The sequence below is a fragment of the Lathamus discolor genome, chromosome 3 (genome assembly GCF_037157495.1).
Source record: "Lathamus discolor isolate bLatDis1 chromosome 3, bLatDis1.hap1, whole genome shotgun sequence".
NCBI lineage: Eukaryota > Metazoa > Chordata > Aves > Psittaciformes > Psittacidae > Lathamus > Lathamus discolor.
In genome coordinates, this window is record NC_088886.1 from 28,706,585 (window position 1) to 28,723,026 (window position 16,442).

Below are 16,442 nucleotides of genomic sequence, written 5' to 3' on the forward strand. Positions count from 1 at the left end.
CCACATCCCGGAAGGCAGCGCGGTAGCTCTCTCTTTTGCCGCCATATTGGTTGGTCGCCTTGGGGGTGAGTTGGTGCGCGGCGGTGTGGGGTGAAGGGCAGGAGGGAGGTGTCCCCGCCATGGCACCGCCGGCGGGCGCGGGGGTCCTGGGGTGCTGCGGCTGGCGCCGTGCGGAGCGGGTAGAGGGCGGGATGGCGCCGGTGTGCGGTGGATGGTCCCGGCCGTAGGTTTGGGGCGCGCAGCTGAAACGGGCTGGGGCGCCTGGAACGTCCCGTTCTGTGGGGAAGCGGAGGGGCCTCCTTAACTCCTTCGCGAGGCGGAGCCCGAACTGGGTGCTCTGGCAGCCCTTGTCGCTTTGTTCTGGGCGGCTCCTGGCTGTCGGGATGTTCTGGCCCCGGACCGGGCCTGCGGCAGCTCCCGCTCACTCGGCTGGAGAGAGCTAGCGGCCTGGAAGGCTCACGGCTTGTGTGTCATTTCTAGGCCTGCTGGGACCAGGGCTTCAGGAGGACACCATGACCGGGAGGTGAGTTACCTACCCCGAGATAGCTTTTGGCTCGCTCTACACTGTACCTCTGACAAGCCTTGCAGACTGAGCATTTCTGAGAGAGTTAAAGCTGTGGGCAAGAATCTGTTACTCTGCGGCAGCTCTTCTGCCTAGTATCCTGCTGAGCCCTCTTAAACACCCACAGTTGTGCTTCTCTGTTTTGAAGTCTCTGCCTTAAGTTGGTTGTAGTAGTTCATATGTAGTTGTAGCTGTTCATATGTTCTGCTATGCTTTCCTGGCCTGTCAATAGATGTGTAGTATTAATGGTGGCTTTGTTAGGACAGCGCTTGTAACCCTCCAGTGTACAGTGGAGGCTTTGGCATATTGCTTCCTTGTGTAACTGCGCTACTTGCTATCGAGTTTTCTCGTGGATATAGGGATTGAGTCTGAATCATAACTTTCTGTCTTAATATTTATCTGTAGAGTTCATCTTCTTTCATGCATGTGTAGAAGGTTGAACTAGGTAGCTTGATTTACTACTACTGTGTTATGGGACAGTTGCTGGATGATGTCGAGACAGTCACACTGCGTACATGACGTGTGGAGTGAGCCTTGTAATTGCTTTACCTGCACAGTACAGACACATCTTTTTGTGAAGAATTGCTGAGGAGTTTGTGTAATGTCACTGGTCCGGAGCATGTGGAGCTGTCCTGATAAGCTGCAGTAAAGTCCTTTGAGGCTACAAATTAGCAGCAGTTACTATTTTCCATAGCAGTTACCACAACACAGGAAACACAGTTTGTGGTATATAGAAAAGAAGTAAAGTTTACTCACCATGGAGTGTTTGTAGACATTTGAAAACATAACAGCTACTGATGTTGAAGCGCTTATGGGTTTAATATGCAGCCTGTAGTGCCAGAAATTTGTAACAAGCAGAAAGATACAGAGTTTTCAGAAATATTTCATGTCTCAGTTACTTGGCTTTTCTCTCTTGACTGAATGTAGGGATCTGCAATAATATGTAAAAGTAGTGGGGCTTTTCCTTGGCTAAATTTTTACTGGTGTAGAAATAGCTTCTGCTGAAACAGCACGCGATTTGTTTTTGTATTTGATACTTTGGTGTGAATTCTAATTTGCAAATGCTTTCAATGTCTCTAGGCTGTGGTGCAAGGCCATTTTTGCTGGCTACAAACGTGGCCTCCGAAACCAGCGGGAGCACACTGCCCTGCTAAAAATTGAAGGTGTTTACGCCCGTCAAGAGACAGACTTCTACTTGGGCAAGAGGTGTGCCTATGTATACAAAGCTAAAAAGTAAGTTACTTTTTATTGTTATGCTAAGTTAGCTAGCTCCTGTATCAGCTTTTGGAAACACCAGCATGTGAGCAGTCTGCTTACAGAGCTTTTGTCAGAACAAAAATAAATTGGGTTCAGTTTATCAGTGGAGTGTTCATGGAGTACTATGTAGAGCAGTTTCCTGAGTTGGTTTTGGTTTTAATATCTGGGGTTGGTTTTGCTTTAACTGGCTTAATTCAAATAATGGAATTATGAAAAACAAATTTTGCTTGAGACCAGCAAATACTAAACGGTGGGTTGATGAAGTAGATTGAAGTGAGGTGAGTTTGAGGTGGGTGCTGTGAGCTCAAGTTAATTAAACAGCAGAATTATTTTGTGAAGCCTGGAGGAATTTGTATCATGGCAGTTGTGTGCCCATATCAGAGTACTGTCACTGCTGTGCTAGCATTGGTGGAAGCCTTTAGGAACAGTTACTTAATATTTTCCGCTTATTTTTTTTCTTGGGAGTGTATTTGTTGGAGTTCAGAGATGGGAGTTCAGAATTGCCTTGAATAAAATTTATTGAAGTGTTAACCTGACCACTATAATTTCCAAGATGGCATATGGCTTCTTTAAACCATTTTTTTTTTGCAGTCTGTTCCAATGGCTTAGGCCTCTCCTGCCTTTGGTGTGTCTGGATAAATAGTACAAATAAGATGTTGCATTTTCTTTGGAAAACCCTTGACTTTTTGGTTTGATCATATTGGCATCAGCATTTTGCAAGTTCTTAAGCTTTGTAACTTAATAGTTCTCCAGTGGAGCTTGTGATAAATTATAAGCTGCAGTATGTAGCTGTTTGGAAAGTATAGTGAAATTCCCAGGCTTGGCAAATTTCACAGGTGAATAAAAGTGACATGTGGTCTGATTAAAAATGATTGTGGAATAAAGTTACTGAAGTGCATTAAAGAGGCCACATTGTCTGCCCTGTCACTGCAGAGGCCAGTAGGGGGCTGTGGCTGGCCTGCTCAGCAGAGCTTTTCCTCTCTTTCGTTAGCAACACCGTAACCCCCGGTGGGAAGCCCAACAGGACACGAGTGATCTGGGGGAAGGTAACCCGCGCCCATGGGAACAGTGGCATGGTTCGTGCCAAGTTCCGCTCCAACCTTCCTGCCAAGGCCATTGGACACAGAATCCGAGTGGTAAGTGGATTTATTTCAGCAACAAGATATTTAGTGGCAGATTTCAGGGAGCCTTTTAATCCCACTTAATATGAGGGAAAACTTGAACTATGGTTTTGTTCTGTTGCTGTTGTGTGTTCAGCATGGCTCTTCGGTAAATGCTCCTTTTAGAGCTAGGAGGGGTTTATTGGTGGCTTCTTGTGCTGAGGGGATTTGTCTCATTGTCAAGGGGTTTGTGTGCTGGCTCATCTTGTCTGGAAAGGCTTTTCAACTTCCAGCACTCTTCCTCTGCTCCCTTCTAAAGCTATCTATCTTGATTTTTTTTTTACCTGGATCCTGTACTTTTGCACCCTTCTACTCTGATTTCTACCCATTGATAGATTTGTTTTCTCCTACCTCCCCAATATTTGAATTTAGGGGGTACTGTCCTGGCATGTCCACTAGTACCTGCTCCACAGTTGGTGTTTTAGCCACAAGGCTTCAGTGAGACTGTCCCTTTAGGCCCCTCACTGAGTTTTGATGCAGTATTCTTCTAGTGATGTTGTCAAAGGAGTATCGGGGTGCAGTTCTTCCATCCTTACATTCTGACTGTTTCCTGTGCCGTAGGAGTGGCACAGTTAAATTCTGAAACTAGACCCATGAGGACTCTTGCTTACTGTGAGCAAAAGGCCTGACTGCCGGGGCACTATGTACCCTCAGCAAAGTGCTGCTTTGAGTCACTGAACTAGTTGTTGCACTTTTCAATTCTTTCACCTCTTCTCTGCAAAAAGGGGAAAGGGTGTCGCTTTTATAGTAGTTGAAGAGATTGAGAATCTAGATTGCAACTGCAAAACTTGTGTTTAAAATGGTACAGTCCAGTAACAAGATTTCTAACATGATTGTATCTGTTCTTGTGTTTTGCAGATGCTGTATCCATCTAGGATCTAAAATTTTTATTGGAAATAAAATGGAGAATCTGTTTAATTATTGTACATTTCTGGTTTTGTCCCCTCCACCTGTTTTGAGGGATTTCACTCTTTTTCAGCAGAGTATGAGAGTTCACAGCACAGGGGTGGAATAGCGACTCTAAGCTAGACAATGAAATGGAGATTTCCTTGGCAAGGAGCTTGCAGACCAGACTACATTCTAAAGACAAATAACTGGCAGTGTCTACTGTGACCTGTTGCTGGAATCTGAATTGTTTGCAAGGCTAGACAATAAATGTTCACAGCCCCATAACTGTACACAGAAACTTCACCTAGGACATGAGAAGTATTTCCTTGCCTACATAGTAGAGGGAAATTCCTTGTTCCTGTTTCTCTTGTGTACTGGGTGATGACTGCTGTCGAGACAAAACTGTGTGACAGGACCCCAAATACTAGGAGGTGAAGTCCTAGCTCTCATCTAAAAATAATGGTTCTAGTAGAATCACAGAGAATGAGGCTATATGTACGTGGGCAGTATGTATGTCTTGTGTCTGCTCTGTGCAGTTCATTTAGACAGGTTTTCATAGAATCACAGAATGGTTTGGGTTGGAATCGACCTTAAAGATCATCTCGTTCCAACCCTCTGCTTTGAGCAGGGACACCTTCCACTAGAGCAGGTTGCTCAAAGCCTCATCCAGCCTGGCCTTGAACACTGCCAGGGACAGTGAAGACTTTTTTCCATCATGCAACTCTAGTGCCCGAGTACTAATAATTGCTGGTCTCCTGGTTGGCCTTATCACAGTGTATAGTGGGCAGTGGTGAGGCTCTTTACATCAGACTGTGCCAGGTCCTCGTCTTCCTCTTCAGACATACCTTCTATGCCCCTTTGCCATCCAAAAAGGGATGGTGACTTAAGGAAACATAAGGAAACTTAGGACAATCTTCCAGGATGGGCAGAATGAGGCACAGCTTTCAAAGAGAACAGCATTTTGGAGAACAGAGGCAGGAAAGGTTTGGGATTCTTTATTGTATAGGGTTTGCTTGGCAAGGTTTTGGTAGTAGGTGGGCTACAGGAATGTCTTCTGTGAGAAGCTGCCAGAAGCTTCCCCTTGGTCTGATAATGCAAATCCCAGTTGGCTGCAAGATGGACCCACTGCTGGCCAAGGTCAAGCCAGTGACAGTGGTAGTGTCTGGGTCAATAAGAAGGAGGTGGAAGTTACTGTGCAGCAGCAATTGCAGCTGGAGGGAGGTGTGAGAATATGTGGGATAAACAGCCCTGCAGACCCTAAGGTCAGTGCAGGAAGGAGGAAGTGCTTCAGGCACTGAAACAGATTCCCCTGCGTGAAGTTCAGCTAACCCAAATGCAAGATTCTACAGCTGGGTCAGGGGAATCCCAGGCACAGCTACAGGTTGAGTGGAGAAGAGATTCAGAGCAACCCTGCAGAGAAGGACTTGGAGGTGTTGGTTGATGAGAATCTTAACATGAGCCAGCAGTGTGTGCTTGCAGCCCAGAAAGTCAACTGTATCCTGGGCTGCATCAAAAGAAGCATTACCAGCAGGTGAAGGAGGTGATCCTGGCCCTCTTCTCTCATGAGACCTCATTTGGAGCACTGTGTACAGTTCTGGGGCCACAACATAACAAGGGCATGGAGCTGTTGGAGCAAGTCCAGAGGAGGGCCACGAGGATGATCAGGGGACTGGAGCACCTCCCGTATGAAGATAGGCTGAGAAAGTTGGGGCTGTTCAGCCTGAAGAAGAGGAAGCTGCATGGAGACCTCGTAGCAGCCTTCCAGTATCTGAAGGGGGCCTACAAGGGTGCTGGAGAGTGACTCTTCATTAGGAACTGTAGTGATAGGACAAGGGATAACTGGTTCAAACTTAAACAGGGGAAGTTTAGGTTAGATATAAAGAGGTTCTTCACTGTGAGGGTGGTGAGGCACTGGAACAGGATGCCCAAAGAAGTCATGAATGCTCCATCCCTGCAGTGTTCAAGGCCAAATGGAAGGAGTCTTGGGTGACATGCTTTAGTGTGAGATGCCCCTGCCCAAGGTGTGTGTGTGTGGAACTGGATGATCTTAAGGTCCTTTCCAACCCTAACTATTCCATGATTTTCTGATTTGTTTATAGGGTGTAGCCTATGTTCAGTGGAGCTCAGAGGGGTACGGTGACTTGGATGGACCCAGGCCAAGGCTGAGTCAGCACAGGCTGCCAAGGGACCGAAATTGGGACTGTCTCAGCCATCCCTGGAGGTTTCTGGGTGTGGGTTGCTGAGACAGAACAAAGTGACCATCCAGTTTTTTAATTCAGTGGTGACTAAACTTGCCACAGGAAGGATCTGTGTCTGGCTTGGTACACTTCAGCGGGTGAAAAGCGTGGAGTTCAGGGACTGGAAGGGTTAAAAGGAGTCTTGAAGGTCAGTGGAGGAGTTGGGAAGACTGAACAGGAGACGGGCTAGAAGGGGATCAGTGAGATTGGGATGTTCAGGGCAAGGGGATAGGTGGGATTTCTTCACTTGACATTACCTCTGCTACTGCATTGTGGCACCCAAGATGTGTCCATGGGTGGAGAGCTCAGCACGTGCTGGTGCACCACAGCAATGCCCCTGGTGGCAGTCAGGAGCGATGCACAAGTAAAGCCGGTGCTTGCTTTCCAGCATCTCGTAGTGATGTGTTTTTCCAAAGCAGTAAGTGGAAGCAGGTTTGGAGAACAGGTGTGTGAAAGAGCACTTGTCAGCCACCAGCTCAGGGCCTTGCTGGCTCAGAGGCTTTTCAGAGTGCCCCCATGAGCACCAAGGCTGCTGAATAAAAGAGTTTAAGAAGCTGGGCTGCATCATTACACACAGAGGCTCATAACTGTTCTCACAGATTCCCTCCTGTTTAGCTTCTCTGCGGTCCTATCATCAAAACTGGCATGAGAATCCTTTCCCTGTCCTCTTTCTACTCTCTTCAGAAGAGAGGTCAATCTTGGTAAATGCATCTCTTAAGGGGCCTAATCCAATGGACTTTTGATTTTGTTTAGGCTTCAAGGCACTACTACTACACGATAAATTTATTTCTCTGAACAAAGCATCCTCTCCTCCTCTGAAGTCCAGAATGAGCAGATGCTGTGTTTACTCTGAACAGCCATATGTAAGAGATGTGATTACCCTCATCTGGAACTATCTGTAGAGGTTTTCTACAAATGTGACTGTCAGGTGGGTGTTTAAAGGAGTGTCAGGCCTTGTAAATACATATGTATTTTGCTCAAATGCCTGCCAGAGCTCTGAAGTCACTTTGTCAGGGACCACAAATCTTGCTGAGCTCCTGACACCCTCTGAACTGTTTGAGCTGTACCCCTTTAAGTAACACAAAGGAAGATAAAGTTGTATATGTTATTAGATCTTACCTCTGTTAATGAGTAAAGAAATGTAAACAAGGTTGTTTGGGTATTGTGGGTGACATTCACCAGTCCAGTCAGCTTCTGCTGGCAATGGTATGTGTGTACCCAAAAATTAACTAAAGAATTGCAGTGGCCATGAAGAACAGCTCTATCTGGTCCCAAATATTAGTTTTTAGAGGGTGTGCTGGCAGTTTAAACACTGGGGCCACTGCAGAGAAATAGCCAGTGGTGCTCCTTCTGAGCTGAGTTAGGAAGATAGTTTAAGCTTTTGCTACATCTTCTCTGCAGGAATAATATTCATTAATTTGGGGAATCTCCCACTTTCTGATGCAGTTTGGGGTTTCTGTGCAAGTCACTGGCACAGGACTGCTTGAAAAGAGCCCTGTGAGACCCATGCTGTAATGGTCTTGGCACATCAGACAGGGTATAGCTGGCACCGCCACATGCCAGGCTGTGCTGGCAGCTCATGTGGAATTTAAATATGTGGGTCATCTTGTGGAGGTTTGCAGGGGGCATCCTGCCACCTTAGAGCAACCTTCAAGAGACCTGGCCTTTTACAGTCAAACTGGCCAAAGCAAGTGCCTGCCTTTGGTTTGTTCCTTGCAGGGAGCAGCCAAAGCTGCTGGTCCCTCTTCCCAGAGACTTTCTGGTTGCAAGTTGCTTATGATCCAGTCTGTGTCTGTAGCCACAATTCTGTAGTGGGGGAAAGTATCAGCAGAGAAACACCAAGGTGAGGGCTCCCTGTGGGCCAGCACCTTCTCCTGTCCCCTCCAGGTGCTGCTCACGGTGTGGCTACACCCAGGGTTTTTCTCCACAGGAGCAGGACTCTGAACAGATGAGTTAAAAAATTCCTCATAAATACAAAATCTGGGCAACACTATAGCCAGACCTGGCTGTTGAATTATGCCTGACTTTGTAGCCCTGCCATATTGACAGCTGCTCTCAGGGCTACCTGGCATGGTAGCATGGGCTCTTGCAACAATAGACCCTGATCTTTGGAAGAGAAGCCTAATCCTTCTATTTTATCTCCCCCTGATTTGCTTATCAGCACTTGTCAATGAGTAAGTTGCTTTTGCAAGGGTCCAGGACAGAAAGTCTCTCTGAAGCCCTTGCCTGTGCTGTCTGGCGCCAGTGATGCTGGCATGGGGCCGTGTTTGCTAAGCCTGTCTCTCATAGCTGGGGAAAATGTTTTCCTGGGTGAAAATTGATGGCAAACAGCAACCTTCCTGACCTGCCACACCTCCACTGTGCCTGAGCACCAGCCTGTGGCACATCCCACACGTAGTGCCTGCTGATCTGCAAGGCTCAGAGGAAGAGAGGCCATGAGTATGGGCAGGAAGCATGCATACTGGCTCAGCCACCTTTGTGGCATGAGTGTGCCCCAGTGTGCTGCTGGGAACCACTGATACAGGGCAGGCACATGGATTTCAGCTCTGCTTTTGCCTGCCATGCTCTTAGAGCCAACTCTGCCCATCCCACAGAGATGGTTTGGCTCCAAATGGCCTCAAAGAGCAACTGCCCAAGGCAACTCCTTTGAGCTGTTTATCCCTTCCTGGGTTCTTGCGATAGGACATGAGCTGTTTGGTGGATCCTGTTCTGATATGGCACAGGGGAAGTGTTTACCAGGTGCCATAGACTGGAGCTTCCTGGTTCATATGACAGACACGCCAACACCACACAAGTGTCAGAGGTGGGCACTGCTGTGAGGTGGCTGTCATTCACTGTCAGCTAGCAGAGCCAGCTCATGGGATGTGGGTCCTTCTCTGTGCTGGGGCTGTGTAACACATGCCAGCACCCAAGCCCTGATTATAGCTTCCTGCAAGCATTATATGTTTTGATAGCATGTGCGTGTCACTGTGGAGCGCTGCCAGTGCTGGTGGCTGTGACTATGGACTGTGTTTTGCATGGAGAGGGATAGATGTGGTGTTTGCAGAGGGGAAGCCAAAGGGGACTGGCTTAGGAAGGGACTTAGAAGTGCAGAGTGTGGGGTGAGGCCTGCAGCTCAGCTGTGCACTTATGCACAAATTGGGGAACTTGGGACCAGTGGGGTGGGTATGGTCTGTGAAGGGGTAATTGTTTCCCAAATGTGGCTATACCCTGGCCAGGCTGTGCAGCAGCGTAATGGCACGTCACACCAGGGAAGCCACTGCAGCACTGCCCTGGGGTAAGGCCTGTTATACCCTGGGGAGTATGTTATACACTCGGGAGTGCACAGTCAGCTGATCCTCTATTGTGGCCTTGTGTGTACCCCACTTTGCAGTCACCACAGCCTCTGCTCATCCCTCTCTCAGCTTCCCAGCCCCTCCACAGCACGTTTTTTGCCTGAAGTTTATCAGCTCCCCATTGGAAACAAGACCGGCCTCGCAAGAGGCCCGTGCAAGGGCTCGGAGGCTGGCTGCGTGGCAGATATGGGGGGCCCAGCTCCCTCCTAGCACCCTCCCTGCTCTACCCACCGGCAGCAGGCAGGGGCTGTTCCCTGGAGGGGGTGTGCCGGTCCCGGGACGCGGCCGGAGATGCTGCGGGACGCCTCTCATGGGGCGGGGGGACCCACGGGGTGGCGCCTGGCGCGGGGGGTGCAGAGCTGGTGCCCGGGCACGGGGCCGGGAGTGATGCAGGGTGCGAGGGAGTGGTGCGCGGAGCCGGGGGGCGGGGCCGGGGGTGGTGCGGTCTCGGGGACGGTGCGGGACCGGGCAGGGTGCGCTGCAGCGTTGGGGATGGCGGCGGAGGAGCTTCAGGAGTTGCGGGCTCTGGTGGAGCTGGCGGGTGGCCGGCGGGCCGTGCTGCTGGTGGCCGAGGTGGCGGAGGGGGCCCCGGCGGCAGCCACGTTGACCGCCTTCGCCCGCGACCTCCTAGGGGAGGAGGCTCCGCCGGGGCCGGGGCCGGGCTGCCGGTCGCGGCGGCGGGTTGTTGGCGGGCGGAGGGCGCTGCGAGCGCGGCTGCTGCTGGTGCTGTGCCGCGGCGGGGAGGCGCGGGGCCAAGGGGCCCGGGTCCGCCTGCGGGAGGTGGTGCGGGATGTGCGCGGCCGCCTGCCCCCAGCGCCGCCGCCCGCCGTCGTCGGTGTTCTCCTGCCCGGCGGGGAAGCGGAGGACGCAGCGGTGCTGGACGCCACGCTGCGGCGGCACTTCCCGGCGCCCGGCACGGTGCAGGCAGCCCGGTACAGCCCCGGCAGCCCCTCAGACCTGCGCGACTGCCGCGCCGCCGCCTGCCGCGCTCTGCGGGCCGCCCTGCACCACCCCGCAGGTACTTGGGTGGGACCGGCCGGGGGACAGCGGGTGGCCTAACGCTGGGGCCGGGGGCTTTTACAGTTGGATTCGTTCCATTTTTCCGGTGGGATCTACCCCATCCTAATGGGATCTTCCTTCCCCACAATGGGATCTGGCTTTTCCCATTGGCATCTAATCAGCCCTGATAGGATCTTCCACCCAGCCAGTCAAATCTGCTTTTCCCAGTGAATTCTCTTTCATGCTGGTGGGATCAGAACCTTCCCAATGAACTCTGTCTCTTTCTGGTTGACTTCCCAGCCCTGGCAGCTGGGGAGGACAAACTTCCCAGCAGGTTGGGAAGCACTAGAGCAGATAGCGGGCATTACAGATAACAAGGATGTGGCAGCTGATGGCTGTGACACCATGGGCCATCCATGCTTATGGATGTGTATTCCTGGGGATGCAGGATTCGGGTGTGGCCCTTGCTGTAGGGTGCAGGTAGGTCCTGACCTTCCTGCAGGAGGGAAGTTGCTCATGCTGACTTTACATAATGAATAAGAACAGTAAGTGTTTGCATCTGTTGGTGGTCAGTTTAAGCAAGGTGAGCATGGCAGGATAAAAGCTGGTGTTAAGCAGGGATTTGAGGAACAGCACTTGTCCTGGGGTGAAAGGTGAGTCATGTTTGTGTGCAAACTCAGGGTGATGGGCAGCTGGGCAGGCTCTGCTGTCATAGCAGCCACACAAACTTGCCTGGGCTCACTTTAATCTTTGGCGCTGCTTGTCTTGGACTGTTTCTCTTTCTTACTTCCTTCTTTCACTTTTTCCCCCAGTTTTCCCTTGCTCGCCATCATTTCTAGGTGCTTTGCTGTCTCACTGCCTTTACCCCAAGGAATCCTGGCACTTGCCTGCAACACCATATTGACCGGGTCTTCTAGGATGCCTGGGACATGGGGATGGTCAGCAGCAGCTCAGGTGCTTCTTTCCATCAGCTCAGTCCAGAATCCTGGATCTGAATATTGAGTAGCTTTGAAGTGGTTGGGACTCACTGTGAGGGTTCAGGGTTGTCTTCTGCAACTCTTTCTATGGAATGTGCATGATCCCCTTTCTATTGCTTTTGTCTTCCTCACATTGCTCCCACTGCAAGAATTTCTGGTGTGCTCCCAGGTGCCAGTGAGCCCTTCAGTTCTGGTCACAGCAGCCTGGTGGGACAGCAGCTGCAGAAGCAGAAAAACATTCCTGCATGTGTGACCTTTCTCTACCTCTGCACATTGCTGGTGCTTGGCTCAGAACACGTATTTTTGTGGCTAGCTGTGGATTTGTCCTTCAGACATGGAAGCAGCATAGCAGTCACCTGTAGGGAAAGAGGAACAGGAGCTGGAGCAGGTATTGGAGCCTGTTTGTGTGTGCTTTATAAGCGTGGTGGGTAGAAGGACTCAGTGTGTTGCTTTAGTTCACCACCAATGCTCTGCTTGGTCATGTAAGTGTCTCAGGACTTGTATGTGTAATGAGGACACTCATCAGCTGTAGGGTTCAACCTTAGGCAAGGGTAGCTTCTTTCCATGCCCCTGTAGGCCCTACCTTCCAAAAACTCCATATGGCCAAAGGGATCTCAAATGTGGCCTCCAAGGAGGTGGGGACCTGGCAGTGCCAGGCACCAGCTTCATTGCAGCCTGGTCTCCTTCCGCCCGTGGCTTTCCCCACAAACGAGACACAAGAGGAATAATATATTTAATGTAATGTGAGGGAGGACTGTGGAAGAGATGGGTGTGGGCTCCAGAGCACCCTGCAAGGCAGGTTCTAGGGATGCCACCTTAAGGATGTCCTCAGTCAGTGCTGAGCTTGTCTTTTTTCCCTCTTGACTTTCAAAGGGTCTTGTGCTAAGCTGAAAAAAGGGCTTATTCAGATGCATCTGGATAAGGATGCTGCGAGATGTACAGAATGTAAGGCTCTGTGTACCTGTGCTTATGCCTGTTTTATTTCAGCCCAGCTTCCTCTTCTACCCACATTGCTGCTCAGCTCTGCCTAAGACAGTTGCTCTGAAGCTGCAGCCCTCTTCCCTGTGCTGGTAATGTCTAGGACACTGTCATTTGTGCAGTGGATCTGGGACAGGAATGGCAGTGGGGTTCCTGTATCTCTTGGGTCTAAGCAGGAGTGTGCTGGGCTGCTCTCCTGCCATGTTTCAATGGTGGCCAGAGTCCACATACTCTGTGAGGAGAGGATGTCTTTACAGATGGAGGTTTTGGTTTATTGACTGGCAAGAAAGACTGCCACTGTGAACCCTCTCATGTCGCAATGGTTTGATAAGCTGAAGGACACTGAAGTGGTTTATAATTTGTTATCTGATTAGGAGGTGAAAGGCTCCTATCATATTTCAGTGGAAACTGCTGCTGTTGGAGACCTGGTGTAGTGTTTTACAAGCTGCCGTAGTGTTATACTGTACTGGTTTGAAAGCCTGTAGTAACTTGTGATCTTCATTGTCCTCCAGAATAAATACATCAATAGAGGCTACATGCTCTTTGCATTTTGCAAGCAGTTACAGGAGTAGTTTTCAGTGTGTTGCAAGTCTGCATGTTCAGTAGATCTTCCTAGGAGGGAGAAATTGCTTAATAAAGCGGGGAGCAGTGAATAGCCTGATGTGGCAAAAGGTGTGTGATAATACAAAATAAAAACTTCTTCTGCGGAGTGCCCTAACTGTGTCAGTCCCCAGTGTGTGCCTGCTGAGCTCCTGCCAGGTTTTTGCTCTGGGCTGCTGCATTCAGGATGGTTTTGTTAGTGAGACAGCAAAGTAGAAACTGACACTGGGGACAAATTTCAGTGGTAGCAGAGAGGCATCTGCCTGAAATAGCCTGAAATAAGGATTGCCAGCAGCTGCTTTCTAGGGGTGGGCCCTGTGGAGTGCACCCAGTTTTGCCATGAAGCATTGGGCTTGAGGAGGGGAAATATTGTGAGTCTGCACCAGGGAGGTGGAGAAGCAGTAGGGCTGACCCACTGCTGGTCTGAACTCATCTTCTCTCATTTATCCAGAAGAGGTGAAAGTCAGGGTCAGGTGGAGGCTCCCATCCTTCCTGCGGTGCATTTCTTGGAGCCGGAGGAGTTGGAGAGAAGATCACAAAGCAAAAGCTGCAAACAACGTTCATGAAGGTATGCCCAGCTCCCTTACTTGTACTTCTGCTGTGACTGTCAGAGGTTCCTCACTGACTTCTTGGTTGTCCTGATGCCCAAACCCCTTGCTGGTGGCCTACTGAAACTATTTCCAGGTCTACAGCTGGTGTCTCTTTCCTGGATGTAGTTCAACCAGAAACTGAAGACAACTTGTGCACATCCGGCTGCTGTGTTGCCATCTCCCTGTTTTCTGGCCTTTTGTGTGTCTAAATGAAATCACGTGAGGTCCAGTGCCCAACTACACCCCTGAGAGCACTGCCGAACTCAGATGCACTTTACCAGAGTTTCTGGCAGCAGAACTGCTGTCTGTCTAAACAATGAATTGGAACCATCACCCTTATCTTATGTGATCTTTTCTGCAAACATGGCTGGATCCCAAACCACTTGCATTCAAGGCTGGCTGTGAAGAGGAAGAGAGCAGTTAGCCTTGGGCTCCCTGATTCTAAAGGAGATTTTTCATGTAGCAAATAGCCTAGTGTTCAGCCTTTGCTCTACCCCTGGCACTGCTGCTTGCCTTTCCCAGCAGTGATCTTCTTTTTGCAGAAGTGCCTCGAAGCAGGAAGCTGTAAGGTGTGTGGTATGGAGATCCAGACTGCTCCACAGAGCACACAGAGGAGAGGAAGTGCCTTCACTGTAAAGAGAATAGGCTAGACTAGACTAGAACAGAATAGACTGGAACAGAATAGAATATTTTTAGTTGAAAGGAAGCTACAATAATCACCTAGGCCAACTGCCTGACCACTTCCGGGCTGACCAAAAGCTAAAGCACGTTATTAAGGGCATTGTCCAAGTGCCTCTTAAACACATTAAATGCTTAAAACCATAAAGCTTGGAGAAAATAACTGAGAAACAAGCTTTGAGACTTGCCCTCTAGGGTCAGAAAATTTAGTGCCTGATCTTGCCTGCCCAGCAGGTGGCCATGCAGTTTATTCTGAGATTTCTGAGACAGCAGGAGGCCAGGGAGCTGGGCAGTGAGCTCCTTTGCTCGTAGATAACCCATTTGTTGAAGCAATGTGGAGTTTGTAAACCAAAATGAAAATCAGTTATGAAAAAATCTGCTGTGCTAAGGTTGTGAGTATGTATCAATGGCTTTGTCCCATGTGTTCTTTCCATCTTAAGTTGCATTTTGCATTAATAAAGGTTTCCCATTTAGGTCTCTCTTGACCTCACTCTGCTCTTTGCAGATGACCTGCAGGACCCTGAGGAAGAACTGGCTCTGACCAGCCTGTCCCCCAATGGAAACTACGAAGAAGCTGCTGGAGGCACAGGCACTTAGAACTGCTGTGTGCTTAACATAATCCATGTCCCTGATCTGCCCAGTGGATTTGGAGCAGTGGGAGGAGGAGCTCGTGCATGCTCACTCATCTTTCCCTCTGAGGGCCCACCGCTAATGAGAGAAGCTGCCCAGGGTCTTTTGTAGCTGTCAACAGCCTGATGTCTATGCCAGAGAGCCAGCACCTGCTGCCAGGGGATGCCTGGAGCTGCTGCTGGAAATTCCCACCCTTTCTCTGATGAGGGAAAAAAAAAAAAAAAAGACAAATAGCATGGTGGTGTGGAGACTGCAGTGCTGCAATGGCTACAGAAGAGGCTTGAATGTGACTGTGTAATATGAAGAACGCAGTAACAGCCCACTGGGCAGTAAGAATAACTCAGAAGATCCTGATAGTAAGGGCAGATGGAGCAAAGTGTGATTTGGAAGCAGGATCCATCCCTCTGGCTTGTGCTTGGTGCTCACAGACTGACTGATGGTTTGCCTGGGTTGGAGTGGGTGGCAGATGGATACTAAGGTGTGGCTGATGCTAGATGGAGTTATGAGAGAGGCGCATCTTACTTTGGACATCTCCACAGCCATGTGGTAGCAGGTCTTGGAGGTGGCCTGAAGCACAAGAAACTGTGGCTGCTTCATAAATAAATAGAAAAATAGAAAAATAATCTATTTAAGTTGTTCCAAAAGGCAGCTTGTAGCCTGTGGGGCAACACAATTAATTACAAATCCTTGGTTTATGAGGAGTATTATTATAATGCTAAGAATACCTTTTTTATTCTTACTTAAATGCAACATAAAATGGGTCTTGTATTATTTTTAGCACAAACTCTGGGTTTTGTTCGGGGCTAGCTGTCCTTCTGGAGTTTCATCTAGCTCAGACCAGAAACTTCAGCCTGTCACCTCTTGCCTACCTCTCCTCGGAGTTAGCTGCTGAATTATGTCAGTACGTTCTCATTACATGTCTGTTCTCTCTCTGGCTCCTTTTTTCGCAGTGGCAAGTGAAGTGTCTGCAGTCCTGCCGGCTCTGGCCAGCAATGTGCCTTTGGCATCTTCCTAGCTCTACCTGGAGCAGGGGATGGGTTTTGTACCCAGCTCTGCCTATCACCATGATCATCAACATTTTTCAATAAACCATTTTTCCATGCTTCAGTTTCCCCACCAGTAGGATGGGGACAGCAGTGCCTACCTACCTCTCTGGTGTTATGATGGTGATGCTGGAGCAGAGCTTAGCAGCTCTTGTGTTTAGAGTTGGTCCCTTTAGTGATGGTGCTGCTTTGCCCTTTTGGCTGGGAGAGAGCAGTGAAGGGTGCCTGGAACATGTTGGTAGCGTCGAGTGGGAGAGATGAGGAGCATTTCCAGGTGTGCTCAGCAAGTCTCTGCATTATCATGCTGCTTGTTTGAATGTGTTGTGATAGTTAGGATTGATTACATAGGAAAGCTTGGTCTACATAGGAAAGCTTCACCTGAAATGCAGCTGTAACACACCGTTGCTGCCATAAGGTGGTGGGAAGGGGTAGGTGGATGCAAGCATTTGGGGAAGTGCGTGTCACATCTCTTCACAGCAGAAACACTTTCCTCTGTGTGTGTGGGCTG

At 49.5% G+C, this 16,442-nt stretch overlaps 2 protein-coding genes across 3 annotated transcripts; both read left to right on the forward strand.

Moving 5' to 3' along the window:
- On the forward strand, positions 1–3,897 carry RPL35A (ribosomal protein L35a). The gene is made up of 5 exons (XM_065674341.1): positions 1–65; positions 481–523; positions 1,643–1,795; positions 2,811–2,955; positions 3,838–3,897. Exons 2-5 carry the CDS (start codon positions 513–515, stop codon positions 3,859–3,861), a joined length of 333 nt encoding a protein of 110 aa, XP_065530413.1. The 5' UTR covers positions 1–65; positions 481–512; the 3' UTR covers positions 3,862–3,897.
- Positions 3,898–9,891: 5,994 nt separating this feature from the next.
- C3H2orf72 (chromosome 3 C2orf72 homolog) lies at positions 9,892–15,613 on the forward strand. Of its 2 annotated transcripts, none has more exons than XM_065674342.1 (3): positions 9,892–10,457; positions 13,445–13,561; positions 14,767–15,613. In XM_065674342.1, exons 1-3 carry the CDS (start codon positions 9,932–9,934, stop codon positions 14,856–14,858), a joined length of 735 nt encoding a protein of 244 aa, XP_065530414.1. In that variant the 5' UTR covers positions 9,892–9,931; the 3' UTR covers positions 14,859–15,613. The 2 variants fall into 2 exon arrangements, with proteins under 2 accessions (XP_065530414.1, XP_065530415.1); XM_065674343.1 differs by having other exon boundaries at positions 13,448–13,561.
- Positions 15,614–16,442: the final 829 nt, after the last annotated feature.

Coding starts and splice junctions, on each gene's coding strand:
- RPL35A (XM_065674341.1), top strand. Junction 1,796..2,810: donor TATGTATACAAAGCTAAAAA/GTAAGTTACTTT, acceptor CTCTTTCGTTAG/CAACACCGTAACCCCCGGTG. Junction 2,956..3,837: donor TTGGACACAGAATCCGAGTG/GTAAGTGGATTT, acceptor TGTGTTTTGCAG/ATGCTGTATCCATCTAGGAT.
- C3H2orf72 (XM_065674342.1), top strand. CDS start 9,932: ATGGCGGCGGAGGAGCTTCAGGAGTTGCGGGCTCTGGTGGAGCTGGCG. Junction 10,458..13,444: donor CGCCCTGCACCACCCCGCAG/GTACTTGGGTGG, acceptor TCATTTATCCAG/AAGAGGTGAAAGTCAGGGTC. Junction 13,562..14,766: donor TGCAAACAACGTTCATGAAG/GTATGCCCAGCT, acceptor TGCTCTTTGCAG/ATGACCTGCAGGACCCTGAG.